At 36.7% G+C, this 23792-nt stretch overlaps 1 protein-coding gene across 3 annotated transcripts in view; it reads right to left on the bottom strand.

Annotated features, from left to right (window-relative positions):
• Window positions 1-21911, bottom strand: part of TTC21B (tetratricopeptide repeat domain 21B) — a 31894-nt gene extending 9983 nt beyond the window's left edge. For all 3 annotated transcript variants that reach the window (XR_006169482.1, XM_042822623.1, XM_042822625.1), the window contains exons 1-21: window positions 21854-21911; window positions 21601-21730; window positions 20854-20964; window positions 20085-20251; window positions 19156-19278; window positions 17453-17610; window positions 16563-16647; window positions 16056-16154; window positions 15228-15420; window positions 13033-13130; window positions 12383-12583; window positions 10538-10667; window positions 9923-10080; window positions 8477-8701; window positions 7553-7791; window positions 7194-7266; window positions 6118-6228; window positions 5173-5311; window positions 3420-3526; window positions 1765-1953; window positions 157-267 (exon numbers count right to left, since the gene is read on the bottom strand). Coding sequence is in view for 2 of the 3 variants with exons in the window: in XM_042822623.1 (XP_042678557.1) it covers window positions 157-267; window positions 1765-1953; window positions 3420-3526; window positions 5173-5311; window positions 6118-6228; window positions 7194-7266; window positions 7553-7791; window positions 8477-8701; window positions 9923-10080; window positions 10538-10667; window positions 12383-12583; window positions 13033-13130; window positions 15228-15420; window positions 16056-16154; window positions 16563-16647; window positions 17453-17610; window positions 19156-19278; window positions 20085-20251; window positions 20854-20964; window positions 21601-21730; window positions 21854-21874 (2868 nt within the window). In the remaining variant the exon portion in view is untranslated. The remainder of the gene's footprint in view (window positions 1-156; window positions 268-1764; window positions 1954-3419; window positions 3527-5172; window positions 5312-6117; window positions 6229-7193; window positions 7267-7552; window positions 7792-8476; window positions 8702-9922; window positions 10081-10537; window positions 10668-12382; window positions 12584-13032; window positions 13131-15227; window positions 15421-16055; window positions 16155-16562; window positions 16648-17452; window positions 17611-19155; window positions 19279-20084; window positions 20252-20853; window positions 20965-21600; window positions 21731-21853) is intronic.
• Window positions 21912-23792: the final 1881 nt, after the last annotated feature.

Genomic DNA, 23792 nt, shown 5'->3' with positions numbered 1-23792 from the left:
TCAGCATCCACCATAGACAGAAACAATATTTTGTTGCAATAGATTTGCTCACATTCCTGAAACGGTTCTAAGTGTTGTATTTTATGAATTCATCACATTGCAGACACACAAACTTCAAAAAACTTCTAATACAGAATTAGTATACCAGTACATTACCATCGTTGCTGCTTCGTTATCTTGCTCATTCCTCAGTAACAAGGAACACTGATGCTGACAGGCGTCACTATCGTCTTGTGCAAGATACAAACGTGCCAGTTCCAACATTGCCTGTGTAGTAAAATATTTAATCTTTGAATTGCATATGGTTAAGGAAGGATAGTTCAGTTCTGTATGTATTTACCTGAGATTCCATCTTCTGCTGTACAATTCTACTCTACAGACAGACCTTGCTATTGTTTTCTTTAGACTCTCAATCAAATAATTTAATTGATTTCAATTCCCCCAGCTACAAAAAAGGTAAAATTTTTCTTCTTTAATGGGTTATTGCAGAATTGAAGACAGATGCTCAGACAGTATTGCTCCAAAGAATAAATAATTTTGGCAAGAATAATTCTCTTGGAAAAAAAAAAAAAAAAAAGGTACATGCAAATAGTTACAAAGTCCCAACAAGCAAATATCTCATTAACATTCACTGATTAGCTACACAGTATAAACAAATTCTAACAGAAACTTGTTTTCTTGCATTTCCCTGCCTAACATATTAAGACTGTATGAATTCATTTACGAGAAACAACCACAGAACAAATATTAACAAACCAACATTTACATAAGCATGCATCCTTGGGGCTCAATCACTCTAATGCTGAAACAGAAAGGCAACTGAGCAAGCAATGGAACAGATACAGAGTTAGCACATATGTGAGAATTTTAATTATGAGAACTGTGATTTGAAGAAAGTTTTTGTATGTACAACAGCGGAAGACTGTGAAGCAGTACGCTAGTTAGGGAACTGCCTGCTTGTGGCACATCAGAGAAGAACATCAATGAAACCAGACATCCACCGCAGTACTGTAAGAAGGAAACAAGTTTTTAAAAGCCAGAAATTTGGTCTTAGATTGGCTAAGACATCAACGTATTCCATGTAGCAAGGAACAAACATTAAAGCAAAAAATCCGAAAGAGGCAGCGAAGGGAAAAAAGAAGCAGTACAATAATCACTGCTCAGCAATAGCAACATTTTTTTGAATAAAACCAGAATCTTACCAAGTAGGGACAGAACTATTAGAGCACAGACAGCAGAGACAGAAATTGTCTGAACTGACTGAAGTTGCTGGGATTTCTTTCCAGATGACGGGCAACAAGAAAAGCTGGAGCAGCCTCCATTATTACTGTACCATTAAAGAATGTAAATGTAATAATGTAACAGTTGAGGTACACATCCTCAACTGTTGCATGATGACAGTCCTACTTTATCTTATTCACAAAAATATTATGATTAGAAGCCAGGATAAAAGCAACCCTATCATATAGGCAACTAACAGACTACTCAGTGAACACAGATCCCCACTCAAATGAGGCTTTTACGTAAACAGACTGAAACTGGGAGGACATATACAGCTATTTTTATTTTGAGTGACAAAAAGGAGAAAGTTCAAGGCAGAAAAAAACAAATATGTACACAGAGCCTTTGTGGTTTTCATCACTGAAAACAGAAAAAACAAGAAATTTCAAATACAGTTCTACACTGTGGATAACTGGAAAAACGCATTGCTAAGTATCAAAAGAAGAGGAAAACAAATGCAAAGTTGTCAGAGGGAGAACCGACCTTTTTATCAGTTTCACAGTGAACAAGTGCTTCTTTGTAAAATTTAATTGCTTTTTCATAGTTTCGCTGAACTGTACAATGCTTTGCAATCTCAGCACAAATTTCAGCTGCTAACTGTTTCTGTGCAGGAACTGCATCTGGCTGTTCTGTCTGAGCCCGTTTAAGCACTCTGGCTTGTAATTCTCGAGCCTAGCATGGAGAAAAGGATAAGAAAGGATCAGCCAACTTTTTTTTTGAAGGAAGCAATATTATACAGTTCATTTTACAACAACATGGCTACAATTTTTACAAGTTTGTACGTGGACAGTAAAATCTTCAACTAATAAAAAGAAGAGTGTAGAAAAGCCAGACAAAAACACTAACATCTTTCCGAGTTCCTGAGTTACCTTCCGTGTTCAAAACTCATATTAAAAACACGCTGGAAAGCAGCCTAGCATTTAACACTTCAAGAAGATGGGATCCCAACCTGCTTCTCTACTGTATGTCAATCTAATACTGTAAGGTCTATACTTCATAGACTTTAAATAGGCTAAAATTAAGCATACAAACAAAACTTCAAAAGCTAGAAGTCAAAGCCTAAGTACTTAACTCTTATATTAAGTATAGAAAACTCAGCCAAAATGCAAACAACTACCAGATTTTACTTTAAGCTTCTTCATTTAGAGTGTGATTAAGAGAAGATAGAACCATGGAGCCAGAGACCTCTGTTGAAGGCAGATGCCCCAAAAGATCAAAAGGACAGCCAAAGAAGTAGCTGTGCCCAATTCTTATTACACTTGATCAATTTTCTTTGATTTAAACTTGAATTTTATTTAATCCCTATATAAAGGACTTCCTCCCTTCTGTTCAAGCTGAAATTGAGTCTTAAAAGATCTGCTTCACTCATTTGGAAAGGAGTAAGTTGAAGAGCTGTGCTGAACTGTCAACTGAAGTTGGCAAGTTGTAGCTGTACTGAAACACTTCGTCCTACCATTTTGCCCAGCAGGGAAGGAGAACTAACAAACAGTAAAACCCACAGGGAGTTCCTAACGTCACTATGAAAAAGGGAAGAAAACTTTTTGTCAAAAGGTAATACCATGAGCAAGCAGCTAGTCCTACTGAGACTGGAGCTGTAATGGAAGGGAAGGATCCAACCTCTTACTCAAGATCTGCGATGAGAAAGCATCTTCTAAATGGATTATGTTGTCTGTACCTTCCAAATTTGCTCTTTCAAGACTCAGTGAATGGTAACATTAAACTCCAGAATTAACAGTTTACTGTTGCTATTTAAAAACAACATGGTCAAGGTTACAAAAAAATGACATGTAGTCATTGAAAGCTATCCTTCTTTGTTCTACGAATAGCGCTCAGTGCTCAGCAAGGATATGTAATAGACACTGTTTTCAACTATGCTAAAACTATGCTCCACACACCAATGAACAGATAGTATGATAGCAGCCTTACAGTGGTACCCAGAATCCTGATTTAGAATTCAGATGACAGCGCTCAAAAAAGCTTAGACTTACCTTAACATTTCACACCAGTCAGTGGTGGCTTATATGCTTTTTTCTTATTCACAAAAATATTATGATTAGAAACCAGGATAAAAGCAAAACGAGGAATAAAAAGAAAAACGTTGCAAGCTTTCACAGGGTTTCTTTTTGTCTTCCCTTTACCTGCAGTAATGAAGTGATAGCTTCATCAATCTTCTCCATTTTGCTGTAAATTTTTGCTAACAGAACCTGGTAACGTCCATCTTCCATCAGAGAAGACAGTTCATTTACTATAAGAAATACATAAACAAACATGATTATTTTAAGAATAGATCCTGGGAAGTCAAAATTTTCTACATATTCCAGGCAACAGCTTAGGTGAGAAGTTCACAGCTTGATTCTATTTATTTAGGAATGCAATTTGACTCTGTGTGCAGTTAGCAGGCAATGGAAGGAGTAATCATCATAATATACAGAGTGAGATTGAAGGCAAAGATGTGAAAAGAATACAAACTACCTGCCTGTTCATTTGCATTTTCAGAAATATGAGTCACTTAAGTAAGACACCTAAAACAGTCATTCTTTGTATTTGTTACAGAAAACCTCCTTGAAGGCAATGAAAAATACCCAAATTGATTCAGCGTCAGCATACCAAAAAAAGCACAGGATTACTTTGTGAAATTTCCACTCAGACCTCAAAGTAGCTTTCTTTTGCTAGACTGAGTAAGACAGACATGAATACAAGTTGTTATTTTAACTAAATGCTTTAGTATCTGCTGGAAAAGCAGCAAGCTAATTCTGAGTAATGGTTAAAAATACTTATGCATAAGACAGTATTTACATATTACAAGCTCTCCTGTTTGTATTAATTTTAATCTCTTGTGAAAGTGGTGTCTTGGGCACAGTTACATAGCATAAAACTTTTAATTTTTTTTTTTTTAATATAAATGTATTGAACTATATAAGTAAATTGTCTTCAAAGTGCTGTCATTGTGATAGACTAGATAAGTCAGTTAGATAGACTGATAAGTCAGTTTGCAACTTGTTCTAGTCCTCACATAAGATTGTTCCCTCCATAACACTCCCTACGTTTCATTTCTCTTTGACATCTTCAGATTTTTTATTTTAGCATTTCTAAACATAGATACTGAACTATTCAATATTTTGCCCAATGGAAAAATAATTAATTAGCTGATGAAATACTTTTTTTTTTTTTCTTGTGGAGCATTTATATCAAAGATATTAAAAAAAAAACACAGTTGTTGGTTCACTGTAAGATAGAAGAAAAGATTTTAACATGTATGGAGCAAACTCTATTTAATGCTAATTTAATCTTTCTACGCTAAAAGATTAAGCTCCCTTGAGCAAGATTATCAAGTTAGCTGGATCTTTAAATGTCAAGAACAAAATGAGAAACCAATGTTTGTTTGTTTTTTTAATTATTATTAATAAGAGAATCAAGTTAAATAGAAGATCAGCATTTCTCCGCACATACTGAAAAAAAAAAGTTAACTTTTTATGTGAGTGCACATTCCTAACACACAGCAGGAAATCTGCAACTCAACTTTGGTTTCTTTGCAATGAAGGACACCTGGCAGCATCTTGCACTTGAAGAACTATTCTCTTAAGAGCAGCAATAACTCATCTATATGTGATCAATTCAGATCAGAACTTCTGCTAGCAAAGAAGAGCAAAAAAACTTGCCTATATAGAGACCTGAACTTGCATTTAAATGATGCGATGTTTAAAAGTCCTGGCAAGCATTTCAGTAAAAATGAAGTCTATTTTTGAGTATTTTTCATCTATCGCTTTGTAGCTCCCTGTGCCATATAGTTAAAAAAAATAAACGTTGATCTGGACTTTGATTATTGTCTACAGCCGCACACAAGTAATAGTAATAATTACATATTATGCTGTAAATTAATGACAGTCATACCATACTCGTGATCTAAAGCTTGCTGAAGTACTACTTCTGCCTTTGCATACTGCTTGAGTTTCATTAAAAGTTCAGCCAAGTCATAGCAAAGAAAATTCTGCTGACCACTTTTCAGGGCAGCCTCATAGTAACTGATTGCCTAAAAGAAATACAAAAATCTGGTTATTAAAGAAAATTTACAGAAGACAATTTTACTACTTCTATTTTTAATGGCATCCTGCTTAGAGCTTTCTCTACTTCCTTCTGTAACCAAGTAATTTTCTAGTAATCACTGTATTAATAGGATGTCATTTAATTGCAGTTTTGGACTTCCAAGATTTAGAACCAAATTAAAGAAACAGAATAATTAGTGCCACATTTTGGTGATTATGCATATTAACACCTATTATCTTCAGCTGATTCACTGTCAATTAAACTGCATTCTCATTAACTGCTAAAGCTGTGTAATTCAGCTTTAAAATCAGTTTTAAAATCTTTAAAAAACAGTTGGATCAGAATTATAAATTTCTGTATTACTATACAAAAGGAGAAACAATTTCCCTAAAGTCTATCTGAAAAATACGATTATAAGACATTCTGAGAAGTTTAAAAATATGTAAGACTTCACAAGTTTTCCCCAAATATTTTCTTATTTTTCTCCAATATTAAGAAGCTAAAGCCTTCACTAGCATTGTCCTATACAGTGCTAAGGATATGAGAGGTATCACAACTATGTTAATGGATAAGTACTTAACTATTTTTTTCAGTATAGGTCCAAACACATACCAATTCTAAGTCACCAGAACTACAATTCATCAGGTTTATATCCACCAATATGCAGCTATCACTTTGGCCAGTTGCATATTACATAGTAAATTTACTTTCAGGACATTAAGTCTTTTTACTGCTATAAAATTAAACACTTCTTACTCAACGTACAAAACCAAACAAGAACTTACGGACTACCTTTGAGTAGTTATGTGTTTTGATTAAGGCTTTTCCAATTTTGCTTGCTAAAGCTGGATCTTTTGGGTTTTTCTTCAAAGCCTGCTCGTAGACTTCTATGGCTTCATCAGGCTTCAACAGTGAAGATAAAAACACAGAAGTCAAGGACAAAGACAACAAATGTGTGTGAAAACTAAAAATCTGGTAGTACTTTGAAGAGCAAGTGCCAGTAGTACTGGTTCACAAAATACGGGACTTCTGAGAGAAAAATGACCATTCTGAAAGTGTGCAGCCCATTTAAATACATATTTTCATGTTAAAACAAAATACAGAAAGAACCTGGCTAACAAAGGAGTTTGATTTCTCTTCAGATTACTTTCCCTCTGAACTTTCTCTACCACTGCACATTTCACTAGTTACTATAAAGTACATGTGAAATCAGTGTCATGGAAAATAATCAGTTTCTTTCCTCCAGTTCTGTAAGAGCAGACAAGGAAATTGTATTTTGCTTCGTACTTCTTCATTAAGGAGAAGACAACTGTTTATCACCTACAGTTTCCCAAAATATTTATCTGATTAGTTGCATGCTCTAACCCAATCAACTCTCCCAAAAATACGAATTTAAGTGTGTATATTTCAAATTTCTACACTCACCCAATACAATGCATCTTCTACAAACACTGAGCAAGATTTCCAGCCCATCAAGTAACAAAAACTTTCTAGAGTGTATATTGAAATCCAATAGTTTCTGATTTTTAAACAAAACTTTCAGTAGAGGAACAAAATTGTAATTATTCTAAGTTTAAAAACAACTCCAAAACATATCTAACTTCTTTCTTTTCAAGATTTTTGTCTGAATGCCCTTCAAGAAAAAATGCTCTCCTTCAATCTCTCTCCCAGAATTATGAGCAGGTGCTTTCAAATAGCTTTTAATCTGAATTTAGAACAGCTACATTCATAGTTGGTTATTTAATTTTTAACAGCCATAAGAGCTTATTTCCAAACTAGCTATTATTAAGAGTCATCATGCTACCTTCTCTCAACTTGCCAAAGCAAAGGATGACTTAGTCACTTACTCATTTCTAGCGAGCACTTACCTCTTGAATATTCATATATGCATCACCAAGAAGAAGAAACGTATGAGCACTTGGCAGTTTTTCTACTAGGTCTCTGGAAGCAGACGACAGAACTGCGTTCAGTATTTAACATGTCAATATTGGTATCTAAACAAGTAGGGTGTGATAACATTATCCTCTAGTGACGTTCATTATTATTTCTTAAAATAAAAAATCTGAAATCTTTCCAAAATAAGAATTCCTGGTACAGTTTTAAATGTTAGAATGCTTGAGTTCGTTACATCATTAAATTTTCTGATTTGTTTCAGCAAAAAAGAAGCTCAAGATGCTACCATTTAACATCTTGGGAAATAGTACACGTACACATCACAAATTTATACCTGTAGCAGGCAGCATACAACTTCTTATCTCTCCTGCACTGAAGATAGATGTCTGCCATCTTCAGCTTAGCTTGTACAAAGTAAGGCTGTTCAGGTGTAATATTTCGGAGCACAGTCAAGGCTTGTTCAACATCTCCTTGAGCAATTGCCAGATCTGCATTTGCAATTGTGACCCTTAATTCCTCAGGAGTTCCAGAAAATTCATCAATGGCATCTTGCAGTACTACAGTGGCCTCATGCTGCAGATAAAACCAATAGAATTAACACAGTTTTTGCTGTTGAGCAGACAAAAACGGAGTCATCATAAGCAAATCTGAGACCATTATACAAAAATAAAGTAAAACAAAAAAAAGCAGCAAAACCAAACCACAGTATTTATTTCTTTTGCTGAAGCATTTAAAATGTTATTTTCCTCTTCACTTACATTGCACGTATACAAGAAAATGATCAAAAATCAACTGCACAACACCATGCTCTAACTAGTTCTATTTAGAAAAGGATGACCTCTGACGGTCCAACTACAGTGTTGTGTGTACATTATATCCTTGGACACTGCATATGCCTTAAAACATATTAAGATTCAGTTGAAAGTAAGCATACTAACACACAAAAGTACGGACACAATCAAAAAATATTTCTAGTAGCATTCTTACAACAAAACATTAATTTATATGCCTGAGACAGTATGTGCTCCACAAAAATTGAAGTTTTGCATGAAAATTTTGAGTCAGTTGAGCACATGCAAATACACATCTTTTCTTGTAAAGTTTCACATATCAGATGTCAAGTCAGACATCACATCTTCAAAACATCACATATCTTGTTGGCAGAAAAACTGATGGCTTCATACTCTAGGCTAATGAGGATTAGACAATTCTGTTAACGGATAGAAGAAATTGTTTCGGGGTATGTTTGTGATCTTACCGGTTCTCCATTCAAACAATGAGCCTCTACAAGTTCTAGAAAGACAGCCACACGGTCACTCGTATCAACTTCAATTCTTTTTCCTTTTGCCTTTGAGGAAGCTGCATGTTTTCTCATTCCAGGCAAATTCCTCGCCATCTGTAAGGTCTTGATAGCTTCTGATAATTCACCCATCTTCTTCTGGGTTTGAGCCTTAATTAAGTGATAAACTGGATGCTCTCTCACCTAAAGGAAAAAAAAATATTTATATACGTATATACATACATATACATGTAAAATATATTACACGTACGTACAAAGAAAGTAGAAATTTCCAGATTGCATAGCATTCCATCTCCCTGAAAGATTTTTTTTTCCCCAGCACTGAGCTCAGTTCCTGTTTACCTCTAAATACGGTTGATTCAAGTTGCGGTAATGTAAATATTAATTTTCAGGGAGTCTGCAAAATAGCAATTAGCTTTTGTTTTATAATCAGTAACTTATTTTATTATACCAAACTTTGAGACAGATTTTGAACTAGACTGAAGTTTAATGGATTTTTTGCATCTTTCAATTTAAGTAGATTTGTTTCATTAGGCTACCAATTAAAAATGGTACTGAATTATTTTGTAGCTTAAGTCCTGTCTGCCATTTCCTCAAACATCTCAAAACAGACCTAACGGGAAAAGATCTAAATAAGGGAAACACGGTTATGCATAAAGTTGCAAGCACCTTGGTTATCTCCTGAATAGTTTGTTAACCTTATGCTTTTTTGCATCATTTGGAAGAAGGAACTAAAATGAGAGAACACTTGCAAGGAAGTTAAATTGTCCCACTGTTCAGCCACGCACTGCCAAGAGACTTAGCCCAACTCAGACCTAAGGAATGCTGTAACATGCACCCTCACCAGTATTAATCAGAAAATTCCTCTGCTGTAAACAAATAAATCAAGTCAGCATAGCATATCTTCAAACTCATAACATTTAAGACGCTAAAACATGAGCTTCCTTTTCTGAACTCCTCATTCATCTTTGTTACCTTTATTAGTAATTGTGCATCTGTGTAAGAAGTACAAAGACACTGGATCCTTTTCAAGTTCTTCTATATTGGCCTTTAAAGTCAACTGCAAACTTTGCAACCAGCAACTCCGTTCATACAACTTTGTTTTAGTTGGTTTTAGTAGTTACGTAAGAACTGGAGGAAAAGCCATCTCTTCTCTTGTATTTTAACACAATTTCAGTATTTGCAATAATGGATTAGTTCTACCCCTTGAACCTTACTAGTTAAAAAAAACTAGTTATTTATTTGATAAATATTCAGATACCACATTCACATTAGTATTTAGATATAGAGCTTGTAATGAAAGAGTCAAAAAATCTCATTTTAAAGACCACTATATTAAAAAACATACAAGAAACCTTGGATGATTAACTGAATAAAGTAATTTGCTTCTTTTGTCCAACTCACCTCAAAATTGTAGCTCAGGCAGAGTTCCAGGGATTGAGAACAGAGTTTAGTGTTGTTCTGAGCCAAATAGACCTGGGCCATCAGTAAGTGTGCATCTGCATAAGAAGGATCCCTTTCCAGACAGTAACGAAGATTAGTCTGGGCTGCCTCAATATCCCCTAGGAAGTCAAAAAAGAGTTAAGAGAAAAAGTAGCTGATAAGAAACACAGGTTAAACAGAACATTAATTCATTATTTACTAATTTGATTATTTTATTTAGTTTTTAATAACTATTAGCGTTACATGAACAAAGTAATGCATGAAGGACTACTATTTTTTTATTTATTTATTGCAGCTCTGAACAAAAAAATCAAAACTAGGTTAAAGTTAAGACTTTTTCCCATTGTCCCATCTTCAAATCATTTAATAACTGGCCTCTTTCGGAAAGCAATAGATGAAATATCACATTAATGTGGTCATAGAACTAAAATACGTTCACGCAAGTCACAGAAGTAGTGCAGGTATTCTTCACTTAGCTATGAAGTGCAACACAGTGGACAAGAAATACTTCACAGCTGAAGAGCAAAATCAGAGAAACTAGAGAGGTAGATAGCTAGCCATTCATACAAGTATTACCTGATAAATATTTCACCTTTGCAATTAAAAAAACAGCTTGTTGAAGACCTGGCACAGTTTTTACCACGGTTTCAAGAACAGAAGCACAGTGCTTGAGAAGCGGTGAAGGAGACTGCCCAGGACTTGCAGGCTAGGAATAAACCAAAACAAAATTAACAAATGCAAAAAACAACAGAACTAAACCTAACAAAACAAACAAACAAAACCCAGAAGTAACATGTCTGTTAGTAGGCTTTGGGCTTGAATCCCATTTCAAGCCTGAGTTTCACTTTAAACTCTAATAACAATAGTAAAGCTGAAGAGACGAAAGTTGTTGCAGGAAAGAAATATAAGAGCACATTTTACATTTCAAGTACAACTTGTTGATATCAGCAAGAACACAAAACTGCATCATGAATTCCAGGAAAAACAGACCCAGACCTGACGTAACTAAAGAGTTGTCCATAAACATTTGGCAGCAAGTTCAGAATTACCGTGCCAACTGATCAAACAAAATGGTAGTATGAACCGAATTTCAGGAGCGTCAAAGCTGGAACGATCGATCAGAGAGATGGGAAGAAAAGTTCCTGGTCCTGTCTCCCCTATGCTCTTTCCATGCTACAGAGCTTACCCTCTCCTATTACCAAACTGAAAGCAGCAGCCTGAAAATAACCACTTCCATTTAATCTTTCACATCAACTGCTATTCTGCATCATGTTAGTTGTTCTTTGTTATAAACAGTTTGTAGCCAATGAAACAGTTACATTGTATAACAAGCAAAAGACAACATAAAGATGCCTCTGCTCATCCTAACACCTTAACATCCCCTCAGGACACATGCCCTCGAAGCTACAATCTCTTCTTTGTAATAAAGGTATAACGAAACTTCAGGAAAGGTGCCATTTTTCCCATTCTTCTACAGACAGTTCTTAAGACAACAGTTCAGTTTCCATTCCAAATTACAGAACCATCATTGTCATTAAGTATCCAAAGGAAACCTTCAGACACTGTTTCACAGAATGACACTTTTTATCTCCATCTGTGCACAAAGTCACATGCAGTAGTTATATTTTTCCAGACTATCAAGCCATATCATCTCAAAGACAGTGGGATAAATCATAACAATGGAACACTCACTGTTTATGCTGGTTGGATTTTATAGCTTTACATGAATATTTATGGAAAGGTTCTAAAATTTGACTAGGAATCTGCTAGAAACAAAGATCACTCCTCGCTATTTCAGAAGGATAATCTCTTTAAAAAAAGACACTCTTTAGAGGTACTTTAAAAGTGTTTCTTCAACTCTAGAGATGTCAGGTCCCCACTGAACGTATTACGTCCTACGTCTTTGCTCCAAAACCAGAACAAGTTCAGTCACAACAAGTTAGCCATCTAAAATTAAAAATCAGTAATATATCAATCAAGTAGTAGTCCACTGATTTTTACCAACACGCAAAAGAAGCTTAAAAGGAAAAGATATCCTGAAGTGACAAAAATATTTCAGCACCAGAATAATTACAGTGTGAATAACTTTGTCATTAAGACTGTATTCTTAGTTACTTGATCACAAGAAATTCTAAAAAAAAAAAAAAAAAAAATTCTGTACAAATACAGATGCAAGCCATGAAACTAATATCATAAGTAATATCTGTAATATCAGATACTACAGTACCTGCTGACTTTGCAAAAGAAGTATTTACACAGTTATTTTGATTGTAATATAATATCTTAAAAAGCAATTTAACCTCATAGAAATTCACATTTCAAGGGGAAAAGTTTTCTAAGCCTTGCTTCATGATAGCCCAATCTCAAGAAAAAATTCCACAATGTTTTGTTTTCAAAGAGGTGCAATATACAGCCGCTCACCTGTGCCGGGCAAAAATTAAGATATTCCCTAATAATTTCCAGCAAGAAATCAGGATTTAGTTTTTCAAAATACTCCACACCAAGAGGAAAACCATGCAAAGATGAGAAGTGGGTATCCAGAACATCATTCAGCAAGGCAATCACTTCTTCTTGTCTCTTCTGCTTTTTCATAGCAAGGACCACACGCAAGAAAGATAATTCCTACAGGAAAGAGAAACAGAACATTTTAAATATTCCAGATACATCCACCTATTATTTGTACAAAATTACATAATCACTAGTGCTAGCCATTTCTTTCTTTGTGTAGAGATACTGTAACACCTTAAGTATGTTACTGCAAATGACACCAGTGATCATCCCATTCCTTCATTAGTGCATTCACTTAATTTGTACAAGCAGCTCTAAGTTTTTCTGCCCAAAAAATCCTGCAAAAATTAATACCCTTCCCTTTCCAACATTTCAAACTTATTTTCAGAGACAATGCTTAGTAACCACACAGTACTGTGTTGTTAAGTTATTAACTTACATCGATAGGGAATGAAAACTGAAATTTAGAATGTTCCACTTGAGTGACTGAAATGTGGAAGCAGCTAGCAGACCACTACTTAGATAGCAACCAAAGTATTTCAGCATACAAAGATGCCTCCTACCCCAGATTTTCCAATGGACTGTTGGATTTCATTAAGAAACTCCAATTGCTGTTCTGCATCTTCTAGCTGCCCTTGTATTAGCTGACAACGAATAATTCCTGTAACAAAAGATTTTATTTCAGATTCGTCTTCTTAGTCAAACATATGCATTGTTTCCCAGAATTCTTCTCTTCAGCATCTTCATAAAATGGAAATAAGAGAAGAAAAAGAATACACCAAGATCTACAGTAATGCTGATCTCACACACTTAGAAATACCTGAAGACACATAACTAATATAAGCCATGTCAAAAAGTCACTTTGTGAAAATATCCAAATCCTAATACTACAAGCTGAGCACAGTACATCTTCAGCTGTTTCTAGACTAACACCAATCAAGCACCATAAATCTTCACTTCCAAATCCAACAATCAAGGTAACAAAAGAACACCCCAGACCACACCCAAACCAGATTTTTTTTATACTGTTTGAATTTTCAGAGTAGAAAGCAGTGCTACAGATGAAAATGCAAAGACTGAAGTACACATGCCATATTTATTCTTCATTTCCTTGAGATCTTCACTTTACCAAAAATAGGTATTTCTTTCCCTCCCAAAGATCTTCCAATCCTTAAGCTGCAGTAATTATCAGAAGTCTTGCCTGATTATGTTTCATACATGTCTAAATTAGGCTGAAAAGCATGCACTTCAGTCTTCACTGTGGACAGCTTGTTCTACCACCTATCCTTTATTATTTTCGCAGTGCATAAGAGCTTTCCAGCTTTGGCAAATGTTTGTTAACTTTTCAAATTTACTGAAATGATAATGTCTGCTCCCAACGGCATAAAATAAAAAAACAGACATTCAGATGACAGAAAAGTGCAATTAAAATATAACTTCAGTGGTGATGCATGTTAAAAAAAAAAAAAAAAAGTGTGTTTTGGATGCAGCCCCGGCAAGGAGAGGTCTGAGGAAACCTAATGCTTCATCTGCATACATGAGTCACAGAAAGAACGGCAGGGTTGTCCGTGGTAGACAAAAAATGTCTTTCTTTACCTCATAATCTCCTCCAGATAACTTTGCTTCAGCCAGGTCTGTGCACACCCAGAAGAATGCATCAAACTAAAAAAATCAGGCTCTAGTTTAAACAAAGGCACTGATGTGTGACGGTAAATCTGAGTTACCACAGACAAGTACGGTAATTGATGGTTTTCAAAGATAAGAAAGTAACTGTATGAGTATTTACAGCAGCTGAAACTCAGACCAACACATCTGATAAAGCAACAGCCTTTTACCATGGTCAAATAAACAGTAATCAATGATTTGCTCCCTCCCTTCATTTGTGCTTGTTTCACTAACAGACATGCGCAGCCACACAGAACCATTCCAACAAGAGGCTAGCAGTGGACAGCTAATGCTTTGGTGGGCTTTTTTCCTCCTGAATCAGGAGTACGTGGGGAAAAGAAAGGAAACAAATATTTTCATTCTTCTCCTGTATGAAGAACTACTGCCCAGTGTTGCGAATCCCAGTCTTATGGTAAGATCTAATACTCTTTATGGAGTGACAACACTGCAGCACCACGTATTTTGCAGTTATGTGCTTCTGCAAATCTGCTGTACAGATCTGCATCGTGATTAAAATAAAAGGAATGAGTACACCATATGCATTACACTAGTCAAAGTAACAAGAAAAAATAAGTTACCTCATGTCTGCATTTTAAATGGACTATCCTGCTGAAAGCCAAGAACATAATACTGCACAAAATAGTAATGTCACAAAACAACAGAGCCAAAAATTGGAAGGAAAGGAAAAACAGCCCTAGTAAAGTTAGTCTTCAATGACACTAATGAAATTTTAAAAGCTTCTTCCCCTCTCTCAAGTAACTCCAGATAGAGAAACCTAAGGCAATGCCTCATGTACTTAAAAAAAAAAAAAGTGTTAAATGAAGATATCATATAATTTTAGGCATGCACTGCAAAAGAAAACAAATCGAAACCATCAGAATACATGAAGATATAACTTCCTAAGAATAAACACTGCACAAATGCTGCAGATCTAACAAATACCCAGCAAAATAATTTCACAAAACAAGAACAATATGCTATTCAGTGATAGTTCTTGTTATTCATATTAGCAGAAGTAAGAAAATTTCATAAACAAAGCATCTCCCATCTTAAGTGCAATAAAATAAAATAAAAAACAAGTTTAAGACCTTACCAGTTAAGGCAGAAACACTTGTTTCATCAAGTGTCATAGCAGTCTTATACCATTTTAAAGCTTCTTTCACTTTTCCTTGTAAAATCATTTGGTAGCCAAGCTCCGTAGCAAATTCTGCATTGTCAGAATCCAAATTAAATGCTCTTTCTACTAATGTTTGTGTATGCTGAAGGATGAGCTGGTTCCGGCCACACTAAAAGGTAAGAGCAATCTCAAAGTTTGAATTCCTCTTTTTTTTTTTTCCCCTCCAAATTCAGTTAGGAAAAGATAAAGGTATTTCAGATTTTAGAGTTTGCACATTTAATATTACTGCAACAGTGGAAAAAAACCCATAACCTCACGTAAGATTAATCTGCAGTAGTTCCTTAAGAATTCAAACAGTAAAGTGTGCTAGGGCTCAAACAAATACAGAATACCATATAAAAGAAAATTCCACACAGTCGATAGTTGCTTTGAATGCCTTCTTAAAAGGGTTCTGATAAGGATTAAAGAAGCTTTCCACTTCAAAGCTGTATGATGAAGCTTCCAGATCTTTGTCCTACTAAACATTCTATAAGATATTTGAGTATATTTTCATTGAAAACCTGTTTCTCATTTAAAAAGTAAGTAATAAAAACATTTTAGGAATGACATTGCTCAAGTATTTGAAATCACAATGTAAATGAATGCAAAACTTTAACAAATTGAGTTACCAAAGGCCATACAAGTTAACTTATTTAAATCTTTTGGAAAGCACTTATTAGAACACATTCTCTGGTACAACTGTTAAGTAAAACAAACGATGTGTGTTTATTTGTCTGTTGCTTACGAAAAAGAAAGTATACTCACTGTTCTACTGAAAGCTAACGCCATTTTGTAGCGGAGCTGTGAGTTACTCGGCTCCAACCTGTCCAACGCTTTAAGGAGGTCGCTCAGTCTTGCCGAAGCCTTAGAGAAAAATCAATGACATCACTGAAAGAATTAACAGATTAGGACCAAAAACATTTTACTGAATAGCAGTATTTTGAAATTTATATTCAGAGGTGTTCAGAGATAGAAATCAGATAGGTTTTTTTCTAAAAAACTGCAATTTCTAGAAAAATACATTGATTAGCAAAGGAAGAATATAATAGGTCATTGTATATCCCCTAAACATTCTACAAAAAGTGAATAACTTGAGCTGAATCTGAGCTGGTGGGAGTGTCCCATCAAGCAAGATCCGTACGTCTTGCTAGGGCTTCAGTACAATACAGACACAGTATATGAGGGGAAAATAGAAAGCTTATTGTGAATGTGGGATCTAACCCCTAACAAAGGTTGCATTGTGCTCAGCTGTCTGCAACCAGCAAGACTCACCTCACGTACATTTCCTTCCCTGCACAGAAAATGCAAGGCCTCCATTCTTGTAGCCTCTAAATTGAGAGCATCTTTCTGCAATAGCCTAAAACCAAACAAAACATACATTTAAAGAAGCCTAACCAGATTTTTTGATTCACAACCATTTTCAGTGAAAATAATTAATATTCTCTTCATTTTCAAAGCTTTGGTAAATCTATCACAGTGGTAAAAACAAAATATTTTTAATATATTGGTTATTGTTACCCTGTTTTATTCAGTTCATATGATAGAACTTGAATATGGATTTAAGGCTCCTCCTCATTTGATTGAATCTCCCCAGTATTCAATAAAGTAATTAAACCTTCAGGTTCCTAAATTGAGCTTATGTAAGTATAATGTTACCATACGTGAAGCTACAAGAAAGCTTCAAATGCAAATGTTTTCAAATAACTTCTCCCACATCAGTAACATCACCTTTGAATTTTTCTTTCCAGCTAAAATACCTTTAACAGTAATACCAAAAAGAATTTTTAAAAAAAAAATCAAGGTGCAAGCGGGACAACCTTACAGAGTGTTGACATGAACAACTGTCGTAACTTGTATCACACCATCACACTTCTCATATGAAATCACAGCTTCTGTCACTTCAGGTCTGCCTCAACAGAGAGGCTCCCTCTTTCCTGCAGAATGGGTTCCAGGTGATTGTGTGATGTCACTTGATTTAATATTTTTGAGAGCCATGGTGCAAACATATTGATGTAATTGCATACAATTTCAAGGCTAGGCTCTTACTGAAGTTCATTTTGTTTAATATACTTCACTTAAAACTGCTCTAACTTTTTCCAAAGTATTCTTACAGTCTAAACATATAAAAAGCACCATCAGCAATGTGTTAGTTCATACTCAACCTATGTGCTGTTTCAACTGCCTGTTCCCAGTCCTGCAAGGCTAGCTGTAGCTTCATTTTCTTTATGAAAGCAGGAAGGAAGTTTGGAAAGTTTGCAATTATCTGGTTCACCGTTTCCAGAGCTCCTGAATAATTCTGTCGGATCTCAAAATATTGTGCCTAAAGGAAGGAAGACAAATTGCATCAAATCCTGTGCAGAAGTGGGAAGATACAGAATTTCCTTCCATACAGAAACCATTTTTCAACATGCATTTTACTTCAGCGTCAACTAGAATTATCATACAAAAGAAATATGAAAAGATGAAGCGAAAAATACTGTGTGGGGTAAGCACCTCTATTTCAAGTTTAACACAGCATCAACAAGAAAAGGCCCAGGAGATGTAGCTGAAGAGTGACATTGTTTTAGTAGCTTTTGACAACTTTTGTTGAAGCAGTTTAGACATTTCAGGATATTGAACATAACCAACAGATCGCAGAACTTATTCAAAACTTGAGTCCCATATTGTCACTGTTGTTGCCACACTTAACAATATTCAAGTACTTTGTACAGCACTCCAAGTACAAGACTACATCAGAAGTAGTATCACAGTTTAACATGAGTGCCACTGAGTAGAAATCAATTTAGGGCTCATGTCCTCAACTTTACTTCAAAGCTTAAAATTCACTTACTGTATTCCAGGTGATTGCGTGTATGTCACTTGATTTAATATTTTTGAGAGCCATGGTGCAAACATAAAAGTTACCACAGTTTCTTAAATAACAGCAAGACAATTATCTGCCTAAAATCTAATTGCAATAACACTTCTAAATGTACTGGTAATTGAATACATACAGTCATGCACACATGTGTACCCAAATACTTTGTGCACTGCTCTGAGCTACAGTCTTCTATATCACACATTCAAAACAAGCACTTGCAATTGAATAATGACAACTTAGCACAAGACAAAAACATTCACAGACAACCCCACTACAGCCTTTTAACTACTATATATATTTTTTGTTTTACTGTGGCACATAGTAATTCTGTAATGTGGACAAGCATCTTCTGTGAAACTTCCTCTGACTTGGACGTTTTCAGATGGTATCAAACCTCATTTCTTGCATATAAATAGATGAACTCAAAGTTCGTTTTTTTCTTGTGCACATACCAAAAATCATACCTTCAGTTTACATTCAGACTGACTGCATTTCATTTGTAGCCATTGTTTTTTACACTGGTGCCTTTTGGGCCTTAAGGTGTCATTTGGAAGCTAATTATACTTACTAAAAAAAAAAAAAAAAAACAACTTATCACTAGAACAGTTATTGCTTATTTACCACTATGCTGCCTGTCCTTTCGTCTTCTTCAAGACAGAAAGTAAGAAACATTACGAACCCTGGTTACTCAGTACAATTAGCTACTATTTAAAGCAGGCTGTTTACCATAGGAAATGCAAACGTCAGCTATTTTTACAGTGCTAGAACTCAAATTGTTTGGTAACTTTTATATTCCTCAAACAATTGTGTAAGTGACCCACGCTTAATTTCTGCTAAAATCTACTAAAGGCTTTTAAAAAGAATAATCTAGTCAACTGAACAAAAAGAGTACGAGTGAGCTGTATCTCTACTTCTTGCACATGCTCTAATCATTAGCAAGCTCTAATTATTAACAAAAAGCTGCAGTAACACATTTAGAAAGCGTTAAAATCAAAGTAAACGTACTTTACCAAGGAGAGCAAAAACGTCATTCCCTTCCTGCAGTGCTTCATCAAAGTACTTCACTGCTTTTTTAATATGAGTTTCTTTCCCACAAGTGAGATCAAGCCATGCTTTCAGAATCAATCCCTGCAGAAAAACTTGCAATCATTGGTGTTCTTATTAGCCTTTATTACAAAGGCTATATGCTTTATTACAAAGAAGTATGTTATGCAGAACAATAAATGGAAAGAACCATACTATAAAATAAGACTGAAAGAGAGATCAAAGTCAGAAGCTTTTAATTATCTAAAATACATGACTGAAATTATAAGCAGTACGCAACTCAAAATATTAGTAATTCATTCATAAATTAATTCAAACTCAAATCAAATAATTAAAGGATTAAATAACTTAAAGGATTAAAAGCAACAATGGAGCTAACCTCAATTAACAAACTAAGCAGGATTAAAGATTCTTAAAACAGTAACTGTCAGTGCCTCCATAAATGCAGAAGATGTTGCTACATACAACAGTTACACAGGTTTTACATTACATTCAAAGGAAAAACCTGCCTTTAACAACTGCTGAAACTGTTCCAAACCTTTGGGTTTTTGAATCTGTAAATTCAGAGGAGATGACGCATCCTCTACTGACATCATCAATTTTTTGTTGTTGCTTTGATACTGATCATGATAACAATCCTAGCAAGAGCAAAACTGACATAACTATATTACCTCCGTTGGTCAATGCAGAACTTTGATTTACTGACTAACAGTATGTTCAAAGAAAGTCACTAGAAATTTTATTCATCCCTGTCAAATGCAATTACGATGTTGAAGTATTAAAACACAAAGTTCATCAAAGGAACATCAAAATACCATCGGTGCAGTAAGCCTAGCTTCATAGTATATGCACAGTCCTCTTACTACTTTACATAGAAAGAAAAAGGCTACCTCTTTATCACCACTAGAAACTTTGATCAGCCGATCAACGTATTCCCGGGCTTTGTCTTCACGACCAAGATGCCACAAAAATAAGCCAGCGAAGTAGAGAGCCTGCTGTCCTGCTGTTTTTCGTTGCTCCTTCAGTTTTGTATCCAACTCTAGAATAGCATCCCGATCTGAAAAGACAAATGTCAAATATATTCTTTCGCTCACATTAATTTCTGGTCCTTTATGTAGAACTGCTAAAATCAAATGCCTGACTCTCATCGCTAAGACTTTTTCAGAAAGTACTGAATATATGATAAGTTCAGTATCTTAAAGCTTTAGTCCATGGAGACAGAAATAAATGCAGAGTCATTAATCAGAGCTATTTCACTCGTTCATTCAACATTTACCAGGGTAACTTGAAGTACATTAATGGCCTGGCTTTCATGACTTATTAATAAACTTGCAGTTTTACTCAGAAGGACTCATACCGGACAGACAATAGGAAATAAGAATTGAAAGCAACCTGATTTTAATTTCTTTCTCCATAAAATACTTTTCACCTTGGCAGGTAAATGAGTTATTCAGTGTTTAAAGATTTAGACTTAACTCTTCACAGCTATATATTTTGGTATTTTTATTTACAGCCTTGATAAATTTCTAAGTACTAGAAATTATGTCAAAAGCAAAGTTGGGGTAAACCCTTTAAAGTTATGCAGAATTCATCTACAACTCTCAAGTCTTCACATATGGCTGTTAAAAACATAAACCATTATTGTTTTAATGAGCATACCTGGATTAGGGCTCTTCTTGTGGGCATAGATCAGTGCCATCATTGCACAAAGTGACACTTCCTGTTTGTTCTTAATGGATTCCAGTTGTCGAATACCTTCTTGGACATCACCTAGTGATAACAAGAGTGAAATAAGCTGCAAAGTCTTTGAGAGGACAGAGAAGATTAGTGTAAAAAACTGCTGACTCCATTTTTATTTCTGTGCTTTTCCCAACTCTTTTTACATATTTTTCGTTATCAATGATGTCAATTTTCAGCTGTTTGTGCAAACTCTTCAAACAAATGCAAGGAACAAAAAAGAACATTTCAGTACAGAGAACTTGAAAGAAGTTACGTGTTAGATCGGCCAGCCTGAAATATGGCTTCTGCTAATCAAACTTGTAAAAGCACCCAACTGGTACCAGCCCACAGCTCCCTAGGTGCAGATGGGTACAATGTTAGGCACAGACGCACTGAAACCAACCGGTTCTTGTGACACAAAGCACCGGCCACACAGTTAGGTTCCAGATTCCCTCCAAGGAAGCTATTTGCCTGACTGATACCCACAAAGTTACTGAGAAACACAGAGCCACATTACTCATCTCTCCAGCACCGCGTGCCTCATAGCTGCCTCACTGGAACATGGGGGTGGGAGGACTCATTAAGTACCGCACGTACGCGGCTCAATGAGCGCGAGCGGTCTCACAAACACCGCGGAGCACCCAAGGCCCGAGCGTCGCCACAGCCGGCAGCGGCGCTCCTCGTTACCTGTGCGCAGCGCGCCGTACGCCCGGTAGAAGTGGAACACCGGGTCGCTGCCCAGCCGGCCCAGCGCCTCCTCCGCCGCGGCCCGGACATGGTGAAAGTAGCACTCCTGGCAGTAGTAGTTGAGCAGGGCCTGCGAGAGAGGCGAACCCGATTCGCTCACGCAAACGCACCCGCGACCGCCCCGTTTGGCGCTACCCGACACGCGCCCCTGCTACCCTCAGCGCCTCCACGCCCCCAGCACAGTGGCACGTACCTGCTGCACCGCCGCGTCCATCGCCTCCGCCGTTGCTAGCCAACGCCACCAGAGCGAGGCGGCCGGAAGGGGCGGGGAAGAGCCCAGCGGCACGCTGCCATTGGCTGTCTGGCAAGAGCGCGCCCTACCATTGGCTCCAAGAGAAAGGAGGCGGGAGAGACACAGGAAGGAAAACTGCAAGCGCCGGAACGAGTCGGACGCTCAGGGGAGAGGGGCGGGAACGAGTTCACGCAAGGCTGGGGAGGGCGGGTTTGAACAAGCCTTCGTGGGGCGTCTGTAACGGCCGCTGGGCTGAGGCGCGGCGCGCCCCGATCTTCCTGAAGCGCGTCAGGGTCCGCGGGGTGTCGGTGCGCGTAGTGCCGTCCTGGCGGCTGCATCAGCCGCCCGGCAGTGCCCTGCGGGCGCAGCCTCCTCCAGCCTGCCTCACGGAGGCTCCCGTGCAGGTGAACTCGGAATTCTGAATGGCTGGCTGTGACATTTGTTCCGACATAAGACTGCCTCATGCTCCCGTTATGTTGTTATATACCACAATATTGAGAACTTCAGGCTCTGTAAAGCTCTCCAGCAATGAAATAGCAATGTAATACAATCAAATACAGAAAGTTCTCTCTCTTTTTTCCCCCATTTCTTCCATTCAAGTGAATTAGAGTTGGAAGAGTTTAGTAAAAATCAGGTTTTCCGTTTGGACTGAAGGCGCTGTCCTTTGTGTCCAGGCATCAGAAACAATTCTTGCTGAATGGCTTTGCTTTAGGAGGGACGTGCTGTCTCTCCAACAGGTAAGCAAAGCATTCTCTAGAAAATTCAACTGTAATGACATTTAATAAAAGGAGCAAACCAGTCATAGAATCAGAGAATGCAATCAAAGAATCGCTAAGGTTGGAAAAGACCACTAAGTTCATTTTGTCCATCGCCAACCCATCTCACCATGCCCACTAACCACGTCCCTCAGTGCCACATCCCTGTGGTTCTTTAACACCTCCAGGGACAGTGAGCCCTTTGCTTCTCCGGGCAACCCATTTCAACACCTCATCACTCTTTTTGAGAAGAGATTTTTCCTAATATTCAACCTGAGCCTCCTCCTGGTACAAATTAAGGATTTTACCTCTTATCCAGTCACTGTTACTTGGGAGGAGAGGCTGACCCCCACCTTGCTACAACCTCCTTTGAGGCAGTTCAGAGAGAGATGAGAGTCTCCTCCTCCCCTGACTGAACAATTTTGACCAATATCATCAGATTCTTTTCCTCCGCACAGCCCTCCAGCCACTTTGCCCCAAGCCTGTAGCAACGCATGAAGTAGGTATGACTAATTCAGTGTTGCACTGAATTAGTAGGTGAAGCTAATTTTCTGAGCCGAGACTGCTTTGAATGAGCTTTTCTAATGAATCCAGCACATATGGCTCTACCCCATTGCTCACTCCTTATAAAGTCCTAAGTTGCTAAGGAGATATTATGTAAGAATAATTTTTTTCCTTGTCCAGGATGATCCTTCAAATAAATCTCCTAAAAAATTTCAAGGTACTCTACCTGTACTGAAGCAACATTTCAGCTTCTTTGACATTGAAAACCTGAAATAGGTAGGAGAAACAATTATTTTTGTTTTCCTATTACCCGTAAACTGAAATGATAGTGACATAATTCTCATCTGTCTCTTTGAGAAAAGCAAAGTTTTAAAACCTGTAGGTAGAATATTAAATAATATTCAGTTTACTACCTGTGAGCCTCCAAGGACACATTCAGGACAGCTGTAATACTTGTCCGTTGAGGACTCCCATGCAGGAAGTGGCTCATGGAGTTACTCTGTGCAGTACTGTAGAAACACAGAATCATCATGCTCAGTATTTAACATGCATTAATTAGAAATGTTAAAAAGCATACTGTTTTTAAACTAATGTCAGATAATAACGACAAAAGGAGCATACAATAAAAAATGTAATCTTTA

The sequence above is a fragment of the Centrocercus urophasianus genome, unplaced genomic scaffold (genome assembly GCF_019232065.1).
Source record: "Centrocercus urophasianus isolate 14NV4802_14NV808 unplaced genomic scaffold, USGS_Curo_1.0 seq_20, whole genome shotgun sequence".
NCBI lineage: Eukaryota > Metazoa > Chordata > Aves > Galliformes > Phasianidae > Centrocercus > Centrocercus urophasianus.
This window is presented reverse-complemented; position numbering and strand designations above follow the sequence as displayed.